The sequence below is a fragment of the Amblyraja radiata genome, chromosome 1 (assembly GCF_010909765.2).
Source record: "Amblyraja radiata isolate CabotCenter1 chromosome 1, sAmbRad1.1.pri, whole genome shotgun sequence".
In the NCBI taxonomy this organism is placed as follows: domain Eukaryota; kingdom Metazoa; phylum Chordata; class Chondrichthyes; order Rajiformes; family Rajidae; genus Amblyraja; species Amblyraja radiata.
In genome coordinates, this window is record NC_045956.1 from 98,427,419 (window position 1) to 98,451,435 (window position 24,017).

At 42.1% G+C, this 24,017-nt stretch overlaps 1 protein-coding gene across 1 annotated transcript in view; it reads left to right on the forward strand.

Moving 5' to 3' along the window:
* Positions 1–18,267, forward strand: part of dthd1 (death domain containing 1) — a 39,561-nt gene extending 21,294 nt beyond the window's left edge. The window contains exons 6-12 of the mRNA XM_033033327.1: positions 2,010–2,251; positions 2,814–2,978; positions 5,127–5,416; positions 9,579–9,823; positions 15,513–15,567; positions 17,743–17,814; positions 17,928–18,267. Of these exons, the coding sequence (XP_032889218.1) occupies positions 2,010–2,251; positions 2,814–2,978; positions 5,127–5,416; positions 9,579–9,823; positions 15,513–15,567; positions 17,743–17,814; positions 17,928–18,229 (1,371 nt within the window). The 3' untranslated portion in view covers positions 18,230–18,267. The remainder of the gene's footprint in view (positions 1–2,009; positions 2,252–2,813; positions 2,979–5,126; positions 5,417–9,578; positions 9,824–15,512; positions 15,568–17,742; positions 17,815–17,927) is intronic.
* The last annotated feature ends 5,750 nt before the right edge of the window (positions 18,268–24,017 follow it).

A 24,017-nucleotide genomic window follows, 5' to 3' on the forward strand; every position in this document is an offset into this window, starting at 1 on the left:
CAACTGCAACTGCTCGGACAGGAAGGCTCTGCAGAGGGTAGTGAGGGGAGCAGAGAGGATCATTGGCGTCTCCCTACCCTCGGTACAAGAACTGTTCCAGAGCCGCTGTCTGAAAAAAGCTCTGAGAATAGCTAAGGACAAACTGCACCCCCTCCACACACACCTGGATCTCCTGCCATCAGGCAAGAGATACCGTAGCATCAAAGCCCGGACTACAAGTGCTAAACAGCTTCCTGCCGCAGGCTGTGAGGCTGCTAAACAGTCACTCTGTACTCACAGTCACCTGATTCTGCGGCTTTGCACTGACATTTTAATAACTCTGGCACTGGCCACTCAAATCAGCTGCCCTGGACATTTTAATGATTGATTTTACTGTATTTTAATGTTGCTGTTTTACCTGCTTTTAACTATTTATACTGTTTCATCAGGGACTGGATTGTTTTTACTGTTATTATGTGTGAAATGTTTTAAGTTTCATGTACGATGCTCCGGTATTCCCTGGGAAACGTCTTCTCATTTTGCACTGTACAACTGTTGCTTTGCAAGATGACAATAAAGGTTGATTGATTGGTTTGTTTTCTCTGGAATGCCAGAGGTTGCAGGAACACTTGCTAGAAGTAAATAAAATTATGAGAGGCATAGATATGATAGACGGTCAGAATATTTTTCCCTGGATGGAAAAATCAAATACTAGAGGGCATATCTTTAAGGAGAATGGGTCAAAGTTTAAAACGGATGTGCATGTCAAGTTTTTTACACTGAGTTTCGTGAGTGCCTGGAATACACTGCTGTGGATGGTGGTTAAAGCAGATACATTGGGGGCTTTTAAAATACTTTTGGATAAGCATATGAACATGCAGGGAATGGAGTGGTATAGGCTATGTGCATCTTGGCACCATGTTCAGCACTGACATTGTGGGCCAAAGATCCTGTTCTTGAGCTGTCCTGTTCTATGTTCATAAGATCAAAACATCATAAATGATAGTAGAATTAGGCCATTCATCTCATCATTCAATCATAGCTGATCTATCTCTCCCTCCTAACCCCATTCTCCCGCCTTCTCCGCATAACCTCTGAAGCCCGTACTAATCAAGAATCTATCTATCTCTGCCTTAAATATATCCACTGACTTTGCCTCCATGTCGTTCTGTGTCAAATAATTCCACAGATTCACCACCCTCTGACTATATTCATTTTCATTTATATATATTCATTATTTATATACTGTATGTTCACTATATATTCATTTTCTAAATACATGCAGGTGCTAAATGTTTTCCCTCTTTATCTTCTATCTTATCTGCTTCAGGCACATAGTTATGCAGGGAAAGGAGGGATATGAATCATATGCAGGCAGAGGAGATTAGTTTAACTTGGCATCATGTTCAGCATGGACATTGTGGACTGAAGGACCTGTAGAAGAAGTCTGAAGAAGGGTCTCAACCTATTCACGTCACCCTGAGTTACTCCAGCATTTTGTGTCTACAGCAACTATACTGCTGCGCCATCGTGCCGCGTGTGATGTTGCACTTACTTTCTTTTCAGAAAACCTGACATTGGCACGATTGTCCAAACAATATCGATATGCAACCACTTGCCTTAATTAACATCTTAGCTATGCTTTGAATGCAAAGGCCACAATGCTCATTTAAATTACCAGATCGAGAACTAAGCACATATTTTTAAGGCATGTCATTTTCATGTAAAATTTAATGCCTTGAGGAGTTGCATAATCAGTCATCAAATCCTTTCTATGCCTTCTCCAGGGTTTTTGTCATTCCCTGGCTGTGAGCAATTAGGACAACTTCTCTGGAAAGTATTGGCCTATGAATTGATTGCAGCTCTAACGGTGGAAATCCAGCCTAATGGCTATTCACCCGTATTATGCAGTTGACTTTGTCGACTTCATGTTAAAATCGATCTGAACTTGTCCTCACCCTCTTCATAAATAATGAAGGTTGAAAATGTACCAGATAATTCACTGTTGCACTCCCTCTTTATTCTCATAGGTTCAGCCGATTGATTCAACATTGTTGAATGTAATGAAGTCAAGACAAGATATATTTCATCCTATCATCTCCACCAGCCCTCTTGTTCATATCAAACATCCATCTACTCAGCAGTTTCGGAAATCAATTACCATCACTCTGCCCTGTCCGCCAAGCTTCGATAAGAAAAGATTAGGAGATGAAATCGACCATCCTCGAGCAGCCACAGCGGCAGTACAGAGAAGCAGCAGCCATCATTTTCGGTAAATTAAGGGATTTACTGTTAGGCCCTGGTATTAACAGCAGGAGAAGCTTTGCATGTTCTCAGATGTGCAGCTATGGAGGGCACCTGAGAAACAGAGATTTGATTAAATCAACATTGCAAAATAATACCAACAAATATGAATTGAGGAATAACTTAAAAATTAAGTTTTTTTTAAATGCTGTTCAGTACTTTTTCACACAAAGGGTGGAGGGTGTATGGAATAAGCTGCCAAATGAGGTAGTTGAGGCTGGGACTATCCCTACATTTAAGAAACAGTCAGACAGGTAAATGGATAGGACAGGTTTGGGGCTAAATGGACCAAACGCAAGCTGGTGGGACTAGTATTGCTGGGATATGTTGGTCGATGTGGGCAAGTTGGGCCGAAGAAGCCTGTTTCCTCACTGTATCAATCTATACCTCTACTGCAGTATCTGTGGAGAGATAAATCAAGTTAATATTTCAGTCAATGCTGGAGCAGCAAAACATGATTCTATTTATTCTAATAAAATACCTCGTGCACTTCTCTTTATATATTTACACTGTCCCTTCTCAATTTTTAGGTCAATGAGTGCACCTGTAAAAAAACATGGAGAAGCAACTAATGACCCTTTAAAACTGTTAGGATTTAAATCAAAGGATGAAGAATGGATGGTGATGGACAATGTAAGCGTGAAAGATGTGCAAAATGGGCTGGTTGCAATAGAAATAACTGAACATGTGGAGAGGTAAGAAATTATCCTTGGTTGCCTGTGATCTTAGAAATCCACAATATACACCGTGTTCTTCATAAAAGCAATACAGGTCTGCCACTGATTTTCCGGCAATTGGTGGTCTGGCACCTTAGTTAATCTGGGCAAAATTATAAGAGTACACTTGAAACCCCCCCGCACCCCCCGGAAGTCCTGCCGAAGAGGTGATGCCGAGGCCGGATGAGGAGGCCGATCTCGTCCTCATCAAGACTTCCACAGCTGATCGGCCGGTCGAATTTTCCCCCTGTAGCCGGGGCCCTGGAATTCCGGACCGCCAGAGTTGGCAGATCCTTTCCCACAGCCGACTTCCGCGGTCAATCGGCCGGTTGAATTTGCCCCCTGCGACCAGGGTTCTGGAACTCTAGCCCAGCCAGAACAGGCAGGACCGTTCCCAGAGCCGAGTTCCGAGGCCAACTTTGTAGACCGGTATCTTGGTCCCCAGAGACCGTGACCTCTGTTGGTCCAGCAAAATGGATAACTCATCAATGGCCTTGGAATCAAGAGTACCCGAAAATTTGGTGGTAGACCTGCACTGCAAATAGTTTACGTTTTACGCTTTCAGATGTACCCAAGATCAAGATATTTTGTTAAAGTACTAGCAATCATGGTTATTGGCTTTTTTAATCTATCGCCATGTCTGCCATTTTTGAATTGGGCTGAACCAAATTGATTTACAGCTATTGGTTGCACAGAGGCAGCACAGTGGTGCATCTCGTAGAGCCGTTGCCTCACAGCATCAGACACCCAGGTTCGATCCCGACCTCGGTTGCTGCATGTGTGGAGCTTGCCAATGACCACGTGGGCTTCCTCCAGGTGGTCCGGTTTCCCCCAACATCTCAAGGATGTGTGGATTGGTCGGTAGATTGGCTGCAACTTGTGCAAAGGGGAGTGGTACAATCTGGGGGGAATTTATAACAATATGGGGAAGGTAAAATTGGAATCGATTAGTAGGGTTAGTGTGAATGAATGAATGAGTGGTCAGCATGGACTCGATGGACCAAAGATTCTGTGTCGAGTCTTTCTATCTATCTGATCATTAACTCACAGTTTATGAATAACGAGTAAGCCATTTAGAACGGAGACGAGGAAACACTTTTTCTCACAGAGAGTGGCGAGTCTGTGGAATTCTCTGCCTCAGGGCAGTGTTGGCAGGTTCTCTGGATGCTTTCAAGAGAGAGCTAGATAGGGTTCTTAAATATAGCGGAGTCAGGGGATATGGGGAGAAGGCAGGAACGGGGTACTGATTGGGGATGATCAGCCATGATCACATTTAATGGCAGTGCTGGCTCGAAGGGCCGAATGGCCTACCCCTGCACCTATTGTCTATTGTCTACTCAGCACCTCTCCGAGATCCGACATGCTTGGCCAAGCAATGAAGGCCATAGTGAGGTGGAGCCCTCATGCTGACACAACATCTCATTTAAGAAACATTTAGACAGGTACATGGAAGGGACCGGTTTAGAGGGATATCAGCCAAATGCAGGCAGGTGGGACTAGTGTAGATGGGACATGTTGGCCGGTGTGGGCAAGTTGGGCCAAAGTGCCTGTTTGACTGCATGACTCCATGACTCTATGATTCAACGCTCAACTTAGCAATAGTAAAGAGTTGCCCTGCTGGGGAGAGAGGGCTAGAGACACTGCTCAGCTTTACACAGGACCTGTGGGGTGTAAATAGATAAAGGAAAATCCTGTTAAGTGGTTCATTCATTTTTTATTTTAACGTTTGGAATCATTAGTTCAAATTTTATGCTGCTTTTAATTAAATTCTTTTTCTTTATTTTTTTAAATTACTTAAATTTATTGCAATAGTTTTGGAATGCCTCTCTCAAAGGCCTTTCACATTTACCTGAGGCCTACTGACTTTCTTGGAGCCAACTCCACCTCTTTGGAAGACTCTCGATATAGCTGGAAAATGGAAAGAAGGCCTCCCTCTTTATTGAGAGAGTCTGGATGGGGAGTCTGGGCAGAAAGTTGGGGCCAGCAGGTTTTGTTTTGGTTTTCATTGTACCCACTGTGTTATAGATTTTGGTAATCTTGGCCCTAAAGGAAGGACCAAGCTGCATGGAACAAAATATTTTCTTGCTGTAATGCTCTTTCATCTGCGATTCTCTTCTTTCTTGGCAGATTCATAATCCTTCGTTTGTCATCTTCACTCGATAGCAGCCATTTAATTTCTTTTGTGCACAAACTTGAAGAAGCGATCCCGTTCACGATGGTTAACGTTATTATCTACCACGAAAGAGACAACTTACACAATATAGTGGTGCTGATGGTTCCTTCCAAAGATTCACAATGGGAATTGGTTAAGCTACGTGAAGAGGGATTTAGGGGCCCACCAGAGCCTTCGGAAGAGTTTCCAATGAGAGAGGGCGAGCAGCTTATTCTCAAGCTTTGTGGCAACATTAAATCATTGGGTGAGTCAGTGATCATTACTGCTCTTGAATGCTGGTTTTCCAGACACAGAACATTTATTTGAACAAAGTAATTTTGTTAATTCCCTCTGCAAAATTCTTGAACGCACCATCTCTTCTGGAGAGCAGCTTTACAAAGATCAACTATCTTCTAGCGCATCTTCCTTATGGCGGCACAGTGATTTTTAGCAGTAAAGTTGCTGCCTTAAGCCCCTGTCCCACTTTCACGACCTAATTAACGACCTCTGCCGAGTTTGCCCTTGACTCATACTCGCAGCATGATCGCCACAAGGTTGTAGGAGGTCGTAGGTAAGTCGTAGTAGGTTGTAATGCTAGTCGTAGGTACTCGTGGCATCAAGTAGGTTGCGGTGTTTTTTCTAGCCTGATAAAAAATGTCCACGCGTAAAAAAAAGGTCGGCATGGAAAAAATCAATACTTTTTACTTATAGGTAGGTCGTAGTAGGTCGTGATGCTAGTCATAGGTAACCGTAGGTGGTCGGAGGCAGTCGAAAGTAATGGCTCCGGGGTTACAAAAAGGTTATTTAAAAAGTAGAACATCATATCTGTCACTCCAAGGAATGTTCATTCATAGCTGGAGAGTTTTTTGGAGAGGAGACTTGTGTTTAGTATTGTCCCTAGTATGCGTGTAGGCTGGTGCTAGTGTGCGGGAATCGCTGGTCGACGTAGACTTGGTGGGCCGAAGGGCCTGTTTTCGCACTCTATCTCTAAACTAAACTAAAATCTCCCATTCTCTATGTATAAGCAAGCAGGAAACATATTTTGTGAGTTCATTTGATGATGTTGATGATGATCTCTTCTCTCATAAGATACATTCTTATCTGTGAAGATCAAAAAGGAAAAAATAATAAGTGACATTTTTGAGGACAGAACATTTGTTATTATCTTTTTGTTTCAAATAAACACATGACCCTTTTAATCAAGTATCCAAAAAAGTTTTTAAATCTTATGTTTTTATAAATGTAACATTATATCTTCACCCACCAACTTGCTTTAGGAGGCAGAAGTGAATTCAATTTTGGATATTTGCCAGATGATTGACAATGGTAAACTATGCAATAACATTTTGGATCTAGTTTTCAGATCATTTCAACATAGAACATATAATAATGGAATAACAGTAACTGAGAAACAACATCTCTGATTTTCTCGGTTTATTGGTTATGAAGTATTATGTACTGCGTTTACAAACCTGTCGTGTTGCTGCCAGTAAGAATCTCATTGTTTTATTTCATAAGGTCATAAGGAACAGCGGTAGAATTAAGCCATTTGGCCTATCTAGTCTACTCCACTATTCAATCATGGCTGATCTGTCTCTCCCTCCTAACCCCATTCTCCTGCCTTCTCCCCATAACCTCTGACACCTGTAGTAATCAAGAATCTATTTATCTCTGCCTTAAAAATATCTATTGAGTTTTGGTACATATGACAACAAAATACCTTTGACTTTTGAATCTTGAACCTTCCTTTTCCAAATTTTTGCCAAATCCTTCTCTTCACCTTAGGCAATCATTGGGGACTGAGGAAAACACTCTAATTTTGTGGATTCTCTGGAGACTGATGAGGTCTATTTTGGAACCGTAGAATTTTCCACAGATGAGCCAGGAGGTTTGAGATGGGTGGGTAGGTAGTTTGTAAAGAGGTGTGTTCTTTCCACTTACATAAGGAAGCCAAGAGCTGGGAGTGAGGAATGTGGCCAAATGTGTGTGGCGCCTTCACGCCCACGTTGATTTTGCATACAACCTGTTACCGCTAATCACTCGCCAGCAGCCTCATGGGAAGGTCCAGGCACAAGAGCTCAAAAACAACTTCAAGGTCAGATGCACTAATTGGCCTTATCTACACACGGGTTATGATTGAGGAGAATGTAGCTAAAAGGGGCTTCTGGAGTAAAACGAGTCACAAGTTGTCTGGCTTAGCTAAGTGTCGTTTGGTCTTTGCTTTCTATTGTGGCATTCAGTAGATTCTACAACTGGTGACCCCGTTGCTACACGCAACCTTACACTTACTCAATTAATGGAAAATGAAAAGCGGAGAACGTAGATTTGTTTCGAGATTTTATTGCATATCATGGAGAGATGGCTGCAGTAAACTGCTCACCTGTTCTCCAACTTCACTGCAGAATTAGCTGACAGTTATACTGTGCAGTAAAAAAACTTTTGTTTTTTGTTAGATACAACTATACGAAAATATACTATCTACTACATGGATACCAATTATTTCATTCGTCATAACATACTTTTTGTGTATGTCAATCTCATGCATCAACAGATGTTTAATACAGGTCAAACACAATACAAGGGCATCTTGACATTATTCTATCTCACCTTTTAGGTGGCCCGTGCCACCATTTCCTCTCTGAGCCAATCATAAGCCCCCCCCCCCCCCCATTCACAGTAACACTTCTATGTCACTAGAGGTAGGGGTGCGGGTGGTCTACTGTAACACCTCACAGAAGGGAAAACAAGCTACATTAACTCCTCGGTACACAAAATTGCTGTGGAAACTCAGCGGGTGCAGCAGCATCTATGGAGCGAAGGAAATAGGCGACGTTTCGGGCCGAAACCCTTCTTCAGACCCGAAAGGTCGCCTATTTCCTTCGCTCCATAGATGCTGCTGCACCCGCTGAGTTTCCCCAGCAATTTTGTGTACCTTCGATATTCCAGCATCTGCAGTTCCTATTTGAACACATTAACTCCTCTACTATTTTATGTTTACATTTACCATCCACCCTTCAAAACATTCCCAGATAAGAGGTAATACATCTAATCTTACTTTGCCCATTCCCATGTACCTCTTCTGCACCTGGTCAAGCGAGAGCTGCCAATTGCCACATCCAAAACACCCTTTTGTTACCTTATTCAATTCCAATCAAAATTAAGTGAGGAAGGATATTATTTTTTTCTTCCACAGTTCCCTCCTTGTTGATCTTTATGATCAACACTTATAGAAAGAAAGAATTTTAATATTTTCTCTCATTAATCAGTTGCAAAAATGAAGGCATACTTGTCTGATTATAATTTTGGTTGGAACCCATCCTTGAGCAAGCAACCCATAGATCGCCTCAAAGTTGCAAAGGCGAAATTTGACCATATGTTAGGTCTCGGGATAATCCGCAGTCTAAGAGCTGCTGGGCATCACCTCTTCACATGGTCCCGAAGAAGTCTCCCGGAGATTGAGTTACCGCGAACTGCAGCAGCTCGCCATGCAGTGCGGCGTGAAGGCCAACCTGAAGGCCGGTAAACTCTGCAAACTGCTGGAAAAACATCAGAAATACATCGCTGATGTGCAGGTGCAGCAGGTGTTGGAGCATTGGACCGACGGACTGTGCAAAGTTTTGGCCTTGGGGACACAACTGAGCAGCGAGAACCTGCAGCTCAAATCTGACCTGGAAACCATGACCCAGCAGCTGGCTGGAGCAGAGGCAGAGTGGGAGAAGCTGATGGACAATGGTCGGTACTTTGTGGAGCTGGTGACGGCCTCGTTGAAACTCTCGGAGGCGGCTCTGGCCGAGAGGACGGAGCGGTTGCAGGCCTGCGAGGTGCAGAACAAGGAAATGGTGGACTCGCTGCTGGAGAACGTGCAGATTCTAAGTTTTCCATCCTATTTCTTCACTTTCCTATCTTCTGCCATTGTGATAGGAAATGTATTTGGGAAATTCCATATAACATAATTGAATTTATAGAAAGTCACATCCGATGAAATTTGGTTTGTGTTGGATCGAACAAAAATGGTGGAAGCACCAAAAGAAAACATGAGGGTATAAAAATCTGAACAGTATCAACTATCTGTTCGGCATAGACTTAGCGGGTCGAAGGGCCTATTAAAGTGCTGTTCTAACAGTTTTAAATATCGAGAGGTCAGAAATATACTTCAAATTTACTTCAATGATCAACGTCATCGAATTTTAAAGTGGTTTCTTAATAATCATATGTAAAATATTTTTAAATATGATCAGATAAGTAAAAATTGTGAAATGTTCCTTAAAAACAATTTGGCTGACTGGTACAAAGATATTAAATGCTTAAATGAAATTCCGTTCTCCTCAGTGGAATAGCATAGCCAAAGATCAAGCTTTTCAATTAATCACATCAACTTTCAAATTGGCAATGATAACATTGACACTTTCCATTACAACTTCATTTAGACAGTGACCAAAACACATCTGATGGATATCAACTAATATTCCACTCACAGCGGAAAACCAGACTGGAGCTGGAACTGACTGAAGTGAATGAATTTGGTAACTGTTGCTCTCCTCACTACAAGGGGATGGCAGTGTTTTACAAAGTAACAAAAGCAGAGGTGACCGAGCAATGGGATAGAGAACACCAGCCAGTGGATAACTTGGACCATAACCCTGTATGCAAACTAACGTTAACGTTGCCTAAGGTAAGACACAATTGCAGAATATGACATTTATTACATTAACATACCATTTGGTTTATTGATAGCTTTAACTTAGAAATGTAATATACAAACCATTCATGCATGTACACATCTGAGAATATGAAAGTTATTTGTGATTTTATTGTTCTTTTGTCCAACTTCCGACTTTTCTACATCTTTTATTGGAAGAAACACAAGAAAGTTGGGCAAAAGAGCAATACAATTGCAAGTAAAAGCCCTGTCCCACTGTACAAGTTAATTCAAAGAGTTCTCCCGAGTTTGCCCTGATTCGAATTCGGAGATTTACGATAAATGCCGCTCGTCGGTACTCGGGGCTCTCGTGGACATTTTTCAACATGTTGAAAAATCATTACGAGTCTTCCCGAGCTTACCTGCCATTAGCGAGTCTTCCCGAGTACCTGGCATTAGCGGTACGAGCCGCTAAGAGATGTCCCCGAGCTCCAACGTACCCGCTACGTTCATTCTCTGTGCTTACCACGAGTTTGATTTTTTTTTAAACTCGGGAGAGTTCTTTAATGAACTCGCATCGTGGGACAGGGCCATAACTTTCAAATTCCCAGCTTTGACCTGCATGTTGTCCATACTGGAGTATGGTGTACAATTTTTGTCGCCAAATTATAGAAAAGATGTCAACAAAATAGAGAGAGTACAGAGGATGTTACCTGGGTTTCAGCACCTAAGTTACAGAGAAAGGTTGAACAAGTTAGGTCTTTATTCTTTGGAGCGCAGAAAGTTAAGGGGGGGACTTGATAGAGCTCTTTAAAATTATGAGAGGGATAGACAGAGTTGACGTGGATAAGCTTTTTCCATTGAGAGTAGGGAAGATTCAAACTAGAGGACATGATTTGAGAATTAAGGGACAGATGTTTAGGGGTAACATGACGGGGAACTTCTTTACTCAGAGAGTGGTAGCTGTGTGGAATGAGCTTCCAGTGGGAGTGGTGGAGGCATGTTCGATTTTATCATTTAAAAATAAATTGGGGTGGGATAAACATTTGCTATATGTGCATAAATGCTCGATTAACCTAAGACACACTAATGCAATTTACAATCTTACATAGATTATATTACTCAAAAACCAAAATAAGTAAACTTTTTCCTAACGTCTCCCCTATTTGTTATAAATGTCTATCTCAAGAAGCTACTATAGCACACTCATTTGTTTTTTGTATAAAAATTCAAAAATTTTGGACTGAAATTTATGAAATCTTTACAAAATTATTTAAAATAAAATTGATACCAAAAGCTGAATTGATTATCTTTGGAACAATGGAAGGCAGGAAAATTATTCAAATATGTTTGAAACATTACATCTGGAAGATATGAGACTCCTTCTTGCAGGCAAATCAGACCACTTCCAAAAGATGTGGTCTGCATTTATCGACTTACTACAAGTATAAGGTGCAACAGTACTTTAAAAAGAAATGGTTTCAGGATCTGGTAAGGGGGATGAAAAATACGAAGTTGGTATATCCCTTTCTGCTCGGTCTTCATAATAGAGCTTTTGTTTCTTTTTCTCTTTTTTCTTTTCTACGGCCTATTTCTTAACTGTTTTCCCTATCTTTTTGCTTAATGTGTCTTTCTTTTTGATCACTTTTTCACAATATCACGATTCTTTCTCCCTTTCTTTACTTTCTTTACTTTTCTCTCTTTTTAAAGCTGAAAAAATGAAGTGGTACAATAAATGTAATAAGTTATATTTGGCTTGTATTATTGTAATGTACTGTACTAATAAATAAAATTATTTAAAAAAAAAAATTGGATAAGTATATGAACGGGAAAGGAATGGAGGGTTATGGTCTGAGTGCAGGTAGATGGGACTGGGTGAGAGTAAGTGTTCGGCACTGACTAGAAGGGCCGAGATGGCCTGTTTCCGTGCTGTAATTGTTATATGGTTATTATATGGTTATATGGTTACAAGTACAATAACGTACCACGGGGGGGGGGGCAAGGATGGTGTTCATTATTGCCGATTGTCTGCTATACCCGTGAAGGGAGTAAAGTTTAACCCAAGGCCGGGAGAGGGATGAAACGCGGCATTGGGGGGTTAAACAAGTGAGAATTTGGCATGTGGGGAGTTGCAGAACCCCCGGACCCACACGCGGTGCACCAGGGACGGGCCCGATATACCCACGCCACCGTCATGCTGCTCGCTCTCTCCGCTCCAATGACTGGAAGCACGGCGCGTGGTGCCTGCTCATTGGGTAAATGGCGGAGGTAGTAGGACGGTGCAACGGAGACTCGGCACGCTATAACCTAAAACCCATCATACACGGTTGAGGTCCGTTGTTACGAAGGTTCACTGTTTTGTTCAAGGACTCTTACATTGAGTGATATATATTTAAATGGGAGGAAATAAATCTGAATCTTCATTCATCATTCATGTTCAGCAAAATATCAGCAAATTCTTGGGTTTGATAATTCTTGGGTCTGTGCTACATTAGCCAATACCAGTCACAATAGCAGCAGTTTTCTAAAATCGAAAGATCACAACAACAGTTGCCACTCCTGTTTGTGATGAAGTGACCCCTGATGGAAAACATTTGCTTGTGGAACTGATGAGGGGACAGGCCAGCTCATTTTTAAATTGCTGCAAAATAAAATATCTGTCTACTGACACTCCCACATCAGTACATTCTCCAGGCTCATTGTTAGTTTAGTATAAAGATACAGCGCGGAAACAGGCCCTTCGGCCCACCGAATCAGCGCTGACGAGTAATCCCTCCGCACTAACACTTTCCTACACACACTAGGGACAATTTCCAATTTTAGTGAAGTCAATTAACCTACAAACCTGTACGTCTTTGTAGTGTGGGAGGGAACCGGAGCACCCGGAGAAAACTCACCTGAACATACAAACTCCATACAGACAGCATCTGTCGTCAGGATCAATCCCGGGTCTCTGGCACTGTAAGGCAGCAACTCTACCATTGCTCCACCGTGCTACCCTATGTATGAGATTTGCTATCTAGGTGATGGACGAAAGACCTGAACCAAGTGACATCAATATGCACCGTAAACAAAATGAGTATCATCCCATTGACCTATTGGACTGAACTGCGGTGATTGGATAAACTCAAATAATCCCCGTACACCCACTTATATGTGGTTCACGTGTGGTGGGCATATCTCACCCGTTCCCTGCCCCCTGTACGAAGTGATGAAACGACAGGAGGACCTGGTCATCTGTGGCATGCAGCAGAGTTCTCCCCTGCCCACAACACCCACTGTGAGCCCCCCACCCCCACAACATTGAGCCTTGAAGACGGAAAACCTGGGGCAAAACTTTATTTTCTGTCAAAAACTGATTTCAACACTTTTTTAAACGTCTCTGGCATTTGGAGACATTGAAAGATTAATGTTAAATTAAACAACTAAAACACTTCTTTAAAGAAGTTAAATCCACTTGATGTTCAGTGTATCAATGGCCACACAATGGTGCTAAACAGAGAACTGAGGGGACTCTGACAAGAGATCCTAATGTTACCATGATATTGCACAAACCGCAACTTAACCTGGATCTAGATGTTAACAATGGTTTCTTTACCATGAGACATCAGATGTACTTTTAGCAAGTTTTGAATTTTTATGGACAGATCTTACTTCAGAAGGCTGTTGTAGTATATTCAGCTTTCCCATATGAAACCCATTGAGCAATCATTTGCCGATCCTGACATTGGTTGGGCTAACAACCACTGAAGTCAACTTTTTTTTCTTGGATAACTCCTCAGTTCTCTTATTGTAGTAGAACACTGAAATGTTAACAGAACGAGTCAAAAATATTACTAAAGAGCAATAAAAATTGTGAAAGGCTTTGGAAGGCCATTACAGTCTTTCAATTCAATTCATTCAATTCAATTCAATAATTCAAAGCACTTTATTCGTCCCCGAGGGGCAATTTAAAAAGGCGCATTACAGTAGCTTTTTAAAAAAAAAAGAAGAGGGACACAATCAACAAACATAAGCAGCACGCATACTGCACAATCAACCAACACACGCATTTCACAGACACACTGCACAATCACACAACACACACCGCACATCAACATTCAACACTCAACACATAGTAATCGTTTTAAAGTGCTTCCTTAGTGCTTCAATTAAAAAGTGCATATAAAAGGTTATTTCATTTCATATGTTCATGAGTCAGTGATCAGCATTAAGAAGCTGGACAGCCCCGGGGATGAAGGTTGCCTTCCTCCTCTGTGTCCGGCAACCCGGACAGCGGAGTCTGCGTCCTGAGGGGAGCCACTCAAACTCAGGAAACAGGATGTGAGAGGGGTCGTGAAGAATCCTGCGTGTTAACTTTACAGACTGTTGGCCGCATAGGGCAGTGAGAGTTCGGACGGGCTGCTCAATGATTTTTGAGCAGACCTTGACCACATTCAACAGGCGGTTTCTGTTTTGCTGGGTGATGGAGTGGAACCAGCTGGTGAAAGAGAAGGTTATTACATTTTCAATGAATGCGTAGTAGAATGTGGTGAGAATGTCTTTGTTAATCCCAAATGACTTCAGCTTCCTGAGTAGGTACTGTCTCTGATGGCACTTTTTAAGGATTTCCTCTGTGTTAGAGGAAAACCTTAGCAGGTTGTCGAAGGCTGTTCCCAGGTATTTGTATACCTCCACTATCTCCACTGGCTCCTGCTGGATGATAGTGGTGGCTGCCTCAGCCATCTGTCTCTGTTGGGGGGAAAAGGTCACAATCATGTCCTTGGTTTTGCTTATATTTAGCTCAAGACAAGACTTTTCACACCATACTATAAAGTCCTGCAGGGCTGAGCTGTGATGTTGTGTACGGCTGGGAAGCAGAGCCAGGAGGACTGTGTCATCAGCAAATTTTACAAAGTGGCAGTTTGGCTGGGTGGATCTGCAGTCATCAGTGTAGAGAATGAAGAGAAGTGGGGAGAGGACACAGCCTTGTGGAGAGCCAGTGAAGGTGAAGAGGGTGTCGGACAAGGTGTGGTTCACCAACACCCTCTGTGATCTGTGATCTTTATTTTAAGACTGTGAAGACAGGGGATGTGGCAAAAACCAAAGCAGCAAATCTGAAAGAGCCAACATGCAGATAAGTAACAGAATATCTTTGCATTAGGCAACGTGTTTGAAGTTATTGAGTGATTTAAATGGTGCTGCCGTTGGATGTTGTGAAGAATGTCATCCTTTGGGCCACTGCGTGATATCGTATCCATTTGTTTCCCTTGCACTCTGCCTGCAACAACGTGAAGGCTGTGTAGGGCTGAGGCTGACAGTTACATTGAAAAATCTGTGCATGCATCCACATCTGGGTTTCTGCTGAACCAGACCATGTAAACACTGTTATGTTATGTTTGAGTGTCCACAAATATGACCATTGATCTCATGGATGGCTAGAGTTAATCAGGCTTTACAGGATGAGGTTCACTAAATATACCTACCTTCATATAGTAATGAAGGAAGAGCTTGCATTTATTTTGCATCTTCCATTATTTTGGAAACTGCAAAGTGCTTGATAGCCAAATCACTTATTCTTTGATTTGACAATCTCTGCAGTTGAGAGATTAAGTATGGGTGTGAAATTGATTTCACAAGTGGAAGGTTGCAGGAATTAACATTAAAGGACTATTTTTGTAACAATACAGCTTCACTTTTGCTTTATTTTTACTTTTGTTATTGTTCTGAATTTTGTTTATAGAGAGAAAAAGTGCTTAGTCGTTCATCGACAAGTGTGAGCAAAGTTCCACCACCAGGTAATCATTAGCTGGCAAATAGCTTGCATTTCCTCCAGCTCTGTCCATAACCAGGAAATTTTCTGAGGAGTTTGCAGCCATTCTTCTTTAAAATTAAGAATGCTACTTGAATAATGCCTTTGTTTCACAATTGCATTGCATTTAAAGTAGTGTCATGTAAGAAATATCATGAAAGTAAATTAGATGTTGCAGTAGATTATTATCCAGAAAAAGCTAACTTCATTCTAAATGAACATAAACCCTTTGATATTCTAAACTAAATCTCCTTGTTTCTTCTGGACAAAATCCATTATATTTCTTTAATCTGGCACTAGTATCTGTGTTTCCTCCAAATTCAGCTCCCAGGTTTCTTCCCTTCCTCTTTAGAATCTAACTTAATAGCCTTCCTCAGACTTGCAAATATCCTCCAATTTAATTGACAGCTGCACGTTGCATGCTTCCCACCCTTCTGTGCCTTCTGGCAGAAGTTACAGAAGCTTGAAAACACACACCACCAGCCTCAGGAACAGCTTCTTCCCCTCTGTTATCAGGCTTCTGAATGGTCCTTCCATAAGCTAGTGTACTGTCTGATTCACTTCCATTCAATTGAGAATATTGGATTTTGTCCATGGAACTGGTGTGCTACAATGCACTAGAATGCTGAGAACTACATTCTGCACTCTATATCTTCCCCTCTGCTCTATATGTTGTGCTTGAGTTTGACGATTATATATATGTCCAGTATATCTGATCTGTTTGGATAGCATGCAAAACATCGCTATTCGCTGTAAATTGATAAACGTGACAATAATCAACCTAAATGTATAATTTGGGACTGCATCCATCAGTGAGTAAAAAAAGAACAACTAACAGAAATAATTCAAGGGACTTATGAAGAACTGTAGTTATTTGTCTAAGCACTGTGATGTCCATCAAGCCCCTCACAGTTTCAAAGACAGGATTTAGCTTTTTTGTATTTAAATTGTTGCCTAACTTTTATTTTGAAGGGAGAATCGCATATGTAGATGCAAAACAGTAAGATATATCAATTAATTAATACTCCAAATCATGAATTAGCTGCAATGCAGATGCAAATATTTCTGCAAAACATTCAGAATTAAATGGTATGGACAATCTCTAAGGTGCCTTGATTTCTTGCCAGATGAGAACCCGATAATAATTATATTACAATTCTTATCCATGCACCATCGAAATGAGTCTACTTCCCAGTAATAGTGTTTTGTTATTCGTATTTTCAGATTCCATTCATAATGACCTTGATGGAGGCATTCGGCCCATCAGGTCAATGCCAGCTCTCAGAGCATTCGCATCAGTGCCACTCCACCACTTATTTCCCTGTATCCTTTCCCCTCCCACATACCCATTACCTTGCTGTTCTTTCGCTACCCACCTCCACTTGCTGCAAATCACAGAAGCCAATTAACCGACCAAATAGCATGTCTACTAATGGGACACTGAGGAGAACATGTAATCTCCACACTGGTAGTGTCGAAGGCCAGGATTAAATCAAGGTCTCTGGAGTTTGGAGAAATCTAACTGCTGCAGAATTTGATATTCGAATAAGAAATGGTATTCAAACCCACACTGCAACAGAGCAGTTGGTAGGCACTAACCTGAGTGGGAGGCAGAGATGCAAAATGTGTGGCATTCATTATCAAATAAATAATTTTGTAGAATTGCGCTGAATATAGATTGGACACAAAGTACTGCCAAAAGTATCTGGCATTTGAAATATTGTGATTGCATAGAAATGGTTTATGTTATGACAGGATGGTAGTCCATTATATCTAATGATAGAGTTTATAATTAGTAGTAAGCAACTTTCTATTATTTGCCAGTTGCTTGGACCTTTGATTATTAAAGAAATTCAGAAAACTGCAGATGCTGGGAAAAGAAAATTGCTGGAAACACTTAGCAGGCCAGGCAGCTTCTGTGGAAAGAAATAAAGCAATAAAGCTTTTGGTAAACAAGAGAGAGGCCAATAAAACAAAGAAAGTATACTTGCAGGGTGACCAGCTGAATGTTTCTCCAGAGTTTTCTGTTTGCATTATGCAAATGATTAATTGATATTTTATTGTCACGTGTACTTGGCGCAGTGAGATTCTCCCCCCACCCCCCCCCCCCCCCCCTTTGTTCTCGGCAATGCCCCCAGGCTGGGTCCCTCTTTGTTATCAGATTTTAATCAGATTCACTCCATTTCTTTCATGCTTGGAATGGAAATGAGAATACCTATCGGTATTTTAGAAGGTACGTCAGATTTGTGTCTACTTGTGTCTACATTATAATTAATGTGCATAAGCTCTAGCTATGCATACACATGTTTTCAATATTTAATGGAGTCTCAATTTTTGTGACCACAGATACGCCTGAGGATCTACTTTATTGGCTGGCTTCAGAAATCTCTGAAGAAGATGCCATGTTACTTGTGGCGTCTCTGCGAATTCGGCGCAGCGCCATCCAGCTTGTCAGGATCACCAATCCTGATGACTTAACAGACCAGATTTACAAACTTCTCAGCATGTGGAAAAATAATCTGCCTGCTTCAGTAGATAAAATACAAATTCTTTCCCGGCATTTGAAGAAATGCGGAAGGGAGGTCTTAGCCGACGAGTTAAGGTTAAAAAATGGTCCAGGAATCGCAGTGAAAACATTTATCAATTAAGTTTTCTTCCTGCATCTTCCAGTATGGACCCTCAACAGCCAGGGTTATATATCAATATGTGTATTGAGGGTGTAGTCCTGGATATTCTATTAATTAAGATCAAAACAGAACTGCATGAGGGGTATTTCCTAACGGGTAAGGCGATGTGCTGAATATAATCAGAAAACAGATACAACAATTGAGATGATTTGTTCTTGCCCTGTACATTATTTTAGACTTTAAAGATATTGTGTGGAAACAAGCCTTTTGGTCCACCGAGTTCCCGTTGACAAACGATCACCCCGTACACTAGTACTAGGGACAATTTACAATTTACGAAAGCAAATTAACCTACAAACCTGTACACCTTTGGAGTGCGGTAGGAAATCGGAGCACCTGGAGAAAATCCACGTGGTCACAGGGAGAACGTACAAACTCCGTTCAGACAGCATCCAAAGTCAGGATTGAACCCTGGTCTCTGGTGCTGAAAGGCAGCAACTCCACCGCTGTGCCATTGTGCCATTGGTACATCTCGCAAAAGTGATACAAAGAATATAACAACATTTTGGCAAACTCCAGGGTGCACAAACTCATTTCAATCTATCAAAGAAAGTACATATAAATAGTGTATATCATCTTAAAATGCTATATTTTGTACTTTCACAGATTGTCACATGTAATACTTATGAGCCTGTCCCATTTAGGCAATTTTTCAGCGGACTTCCGGCGATTGTCAAGTTGCTGGCAGTCGCCTGAAAAACCGGCAACTGGAACAGCGACTGTCAGAGTGGAACACACACACACACACCGCTTCCTTCACCAGCCCGTTATGCAGGCAGTGGATAGGGCAAGCGGGGGGAGCGCTGTCTAAAAAATTCACACGGTGCAAAGCCAAGGTGAAACAGACACGCACAGCGATGAACAGGAAGGTTGGCGCTGTAAAAAGACGGCTAAAGCACAGTGTACAGTAAGTATTTTAAAAGAGGGAGAGAAGGGGGGAGAAGGGTGGAGAAGGAGTGGAGACAACTTTTAAGAAGCCAGAGATACACGGCTGTGAATCTCAGTGGACATTAACATTACCGGTCGGTTATCCTTGGTTCTGAAAACTACTGCTTACCTTTTTTTCCCCCAATGAGCCAATGAAATTCACCAGTCAGTGCTGGCTACAACCTACGAGAACCTCCGAGAACCTTGACCTCCTGGTAACCCATTAGGACCTCCTGGCAACCCACCTATGGCTTGAGAATTCTCGCTACTCTCCATTGCGGCTTCATTCTAGTCGGCGCTAATTTTTCAACATGTTGAAAAATTAATGGTGACCATAATGAGGCCGCGACTAGTTCCCAGAATGTGGGAACTCCACACGACCATGAAGGTGACTCCCCAGCAACTACCAGCGAACATGTGGCGACCATGTGGTGACTGCATAGTCTCCTGCAGACGCCTAAAAGTCACCTAAGTGGGGCGGGCCCATAAGTGTAGTGCTGCACGATAACTCTCTGGTGTGAGTTAGGAATGTGTCATTCGACATCTAGACAAAATCACTATATACTGCAGTACATGGAATCTATATAATTAAATGTCTCATCTTGACCACTTCCTGTTTGCACTGTGCTTTGATTTTAGAAAAAATGCTACCACATATGGCTGTGATATTTTGGCCCTTACTCAGAGTCCTCCTCCGCTGCGCAGGCCCCGAGGATTTTTCCCATCAATGAAAAATAAAAGACATTAGTATTTAAAAAATCTTGAGATTCTCTCTCCTGTTAATCACCACCATGAAGGCCACGCCCCTTCCAGTGGGAGGGGGGAAGGACTATAAAACCCAGAAGTGTGGGCGTGGCTCAGTCTGTCTGCAAGATGGTGAGGGAGAGGTCACAACTCTCTGTCTGAGCTGGGAAACTTCAGAACACTGTGAGTATGTAATGTACTTCAATAAATGATTTGTTAGCCCTCAATGAAAATGAGATAAGTTGTTTGGCCTGCCCTGTGCTTAAAAGTGCAATTGCAATGGAAATGAAATGAACATGCAATCTGTTTGGCTTGGGCCTGCCCTGTGCTTGAAACTGCAATGGCAATGGAAATGAAATGAAAATGCAATGAGCTGTTTGCCTTGAGCCTGCCATGTGCTTGAAACTGCAATGGCAATGGAAATGTAGTGAAAATGCAATGAGCTGTCTGGCTTGAGCCTGCCCGGTGCTTGAAAGTACAATGGCAATGGCAATGAAGTGAAAATGCAATCAGCTGTTTGGCTTGAGCCTGCCCTGTGCTTGAAAGTGCAATGGCAATGGAAATGAAGTGAAAATGCAATCAGCGGTTTGGCTTGGGCCTGCCCTGTGCTTGAAACTGCAATGGCAATGGAAATGAAGTGAAAATGCAATCAGCTGTTTGGCTTGGGCCTGCCCTGTGCTTGAAAGTACAATGTCAATGGAAATGAGGTAAAAATGCAATCAGCTGTTTGGCTTCAGCCTGCCCTGTGCTTGAAAGTGCAATGGCAATGGAAATGGTGAAAATGCAATCAGCTGTTTGGCTTGACCCTGCCCTGTGCTTGAAAGTGCAATGGCAATGAAAATTAAGTGAAAAAGCAATCAGCTGTTTGGCTTGGCCTGCCCTGTGCTCGAAACTGCAATGGCAATGGAAGTGAAATGAAAATGCAATGAGTTATTCGGCCTGCCCCGTGCTTGAAACTGCAATGCAATTGGAAATGAAATGAAATGAGTTGTTTGGCCACTAATTTTGGCCCACAAGGCCCCGATTAGCCGAGAAATGAGTCCCTTTTGCCCAAAATGCCCATATTAGCCCTATAGTAGCGGCCTCAAAAAGGCTGCCAGCATCATCAAGGATCCACACCATCCTGGCCACTCACTCACTCTCCATGCTGCCTTCAGGTAGAAGGTGCAGGAGCCTGAAATCTGCAACATCCAGGTTCAGGAATAGCCGCTTCCCCACAGCCATCAGGCTATTAAAAGCAACTCAATCAAAACTGAACATTAATAGCCCATTGCACTTTATATGATTATTTATGCGTGTGTGTGTATATATATAATCAATAGTACATGGTCACACTGATCTGTTCTGTAATTATTTATGCGCACTATATTCTGTTGTGCTGAAGCAAAACAAGAATTTCATTGTCCTATCTGGAACACATGACAATAAACTCTCTTGAATCTCTTGAATCTTGAGGAGCATTTTGGCCCAAAAGACCCATGCCAGACCAGGAAAAGTCCAGAAAAAGGGCTTTTCACAGAGATTTCACTCAGATTTTTTTTTAAAAGAGCCCCTTCGGCCCATCAGTAAGTATTCACCCTGCAAGTATTAAACCTCACCCCAGTATTTTTCTCCCTCCAGGCCAAGATAGACTTTCCTACTTCATTGCTGTGATCTGCAGAAAAAGAGGAAAAATGGCTAAAATTGATTCTCCACTCTGTCCCTTCTCTCTCTCTCACACGGAGTCTCTCACCTGTTTTGGGCAGAATTTCTGGCAGTTTCTGAGCTGCCAGCCCACCAGGCCTGAGTGACTGAGCGGCCAGCACACCAGGCCTGAGTGATTGAGCTGCCAGCCCAATAATCTATTCAGCCCACAATGTCCATACTAGCCTTCTGGAAACCAGTCCCTTCGACCCTCAACACCCATACTAGCACTCCAGAAAGCCCCTCCCCACTGACCAGCAATATTGAAATTGGTGGAGAGGTGGAATATTGCTTTGGGGGACCAGCCCTCCCATGTGAACATGGGACCAACTTGGTCTAGTTAACAAATACAAATTATGCCTATCTAATTTAAATCAAACTATTGATTTGTGTCGGGATGCCTTATTGATTTGTGATGATGCAATTAGTAACTTGCATTGACTTTCCACATATGAAGTTCTCCTAATCCTCATTACTTGATATATGTTGCTGCTTAATATACTAGTTTTCATAATGTACATTTAATTTAGAAGCACAATACAATTTGGTGGTACAGCGATGCAGCTAGTATGGAAGTTATATAGAAGATCACTTAATTGAAACATTTATGATAGCACAGCTATTTTACGTAATCAGACATCAGCTTATTTTATTTAGCCTCACGTGATTATTAGCCATTTAGCAGCACTTAATTAAATCATTTATCTAGTAATCGAGACACTAAACAAGTTACTTATTTCTACTTTAGCACCTTTGTATCCTTAATAAATACATTTGTATCTTTGTACTCAACTTATAAACTAATATGTAACATCATAATATGGTGTGTGTAACCTTGGCTGTAGCTAAAGCATAATGGTGGCAAAGTAGACATAGCTGGGAGAATAGAGTAACAGTTTGAAATTTAAGGGTGGCGAAAGAAGAAGAGATATGAGGGGAAATGTAAAGTTTAATAAGACTGAACCAAGGTCAGAAGTTAATGGTGGCGAGACAGAGAATCGAAGATAGATGGATGCGAGAGGATAAGGTAGAAGAGATAGGGCTGAAAAACTGTAATAAAAAGCTGCCTGTTTCTGTGAATCAGAGAGCAATTGCAGAACAGACAGGTGGTGTCATCTCTGAATGTTCCAGCTGATATTTGCAAATAAAGGCTTTTGGCTTCTTGAAGAATTCTCCATGTCTGTGTCATCTTATCCAACTCTGAGTCTCTAAACCACGACAAAATTGGCACTGTGAGCAGGGTAGGATAGAGGCCCATTCAGCAGAAGACGACCAGCCAAGGGCGCTTCCTAGCCCCACGGGGCTCCCTGGGACAACAGGAAAAGGGTGGCCACCCTCAAAAAGGTAAGCGGTTTTCTGCTTTATTTGGACTAGTAACCTGTTGAAACGGGGACCACTGGGGACACAGAAGCGTCTGGGTGATCGAGAGGGCCCTCCTACCAAACAAATCTGGCACTAGATTGTTCTAAAAAGGTGACCCGGAGGGTTGTCCGAGAAAGCTGCGCTGTGTGGTGAGTAATAATACTTTTGATGAGAAAGTACAGCATTGCATTGTGTGATATTATTAAGATTTCATTGAAACCTCATGGATACCACCCTGAGAGGTCAGGGGTTGCCTGGACGAGGCAAATATTCTGTGGGCACCACCCTGAGAGGTCAGGGATTTGTACGGGCAGAATAAAGTATTTTGTGGATACCACCCTGGGTGACCGAGGGTTGTACGGGCAAAATACAGGTTTAAGGTAAGTGGGTAACGGAAACAGTGTACACAGTGATAGAATATTGTAGAATAGCAGAAAGTAGAATAGCAATAAGAATAGTGTAAGGGAATATAGTGACTACAAGGACGGAGGAGGTGTAAGGACTGAGACTGTATTAATTAACAATGTGCACTTAACAAGACAACAACCATGAGTAAACTAACCGCGGTTGAGATATTGAGTAAAAAATTCCCCGTAGCCAAAGAGGATGTTAAAAAGAGCTCTGAGAAATGAGAGAAAAGAACAGAGAAATTGAATACAAAGTGGCCCAGGGAAGGTACTTTTGATATAAACATGTATGATGAAATGGAAGTATTGATTAAGAACCATAGACCCAGAGATAAAACGGAGACACGGAAAAAGAAAAGGGGGAAGGAATTAGAGGTGCTTAACTTATTCAGGGCAGAAGGAGAAAGGCTGAGCTAGGAAACATAACCAAGGGAGAAGGGAGGGAGCCTGAGAAGCAGTCCGAGGGTCAGGGGATTATGGGAAGAGGAGCGTCCTTATATCCCAGTTTAAACGACCCCGGGTGTCCCCTTCCCTACCCCAGCAAATGGCACACACCCAGTAGGAACTTTTCCAGGCCGCTGTAACAGGGTGTGGGTATGTAATCAGCAGGACCCATACCAATTGGC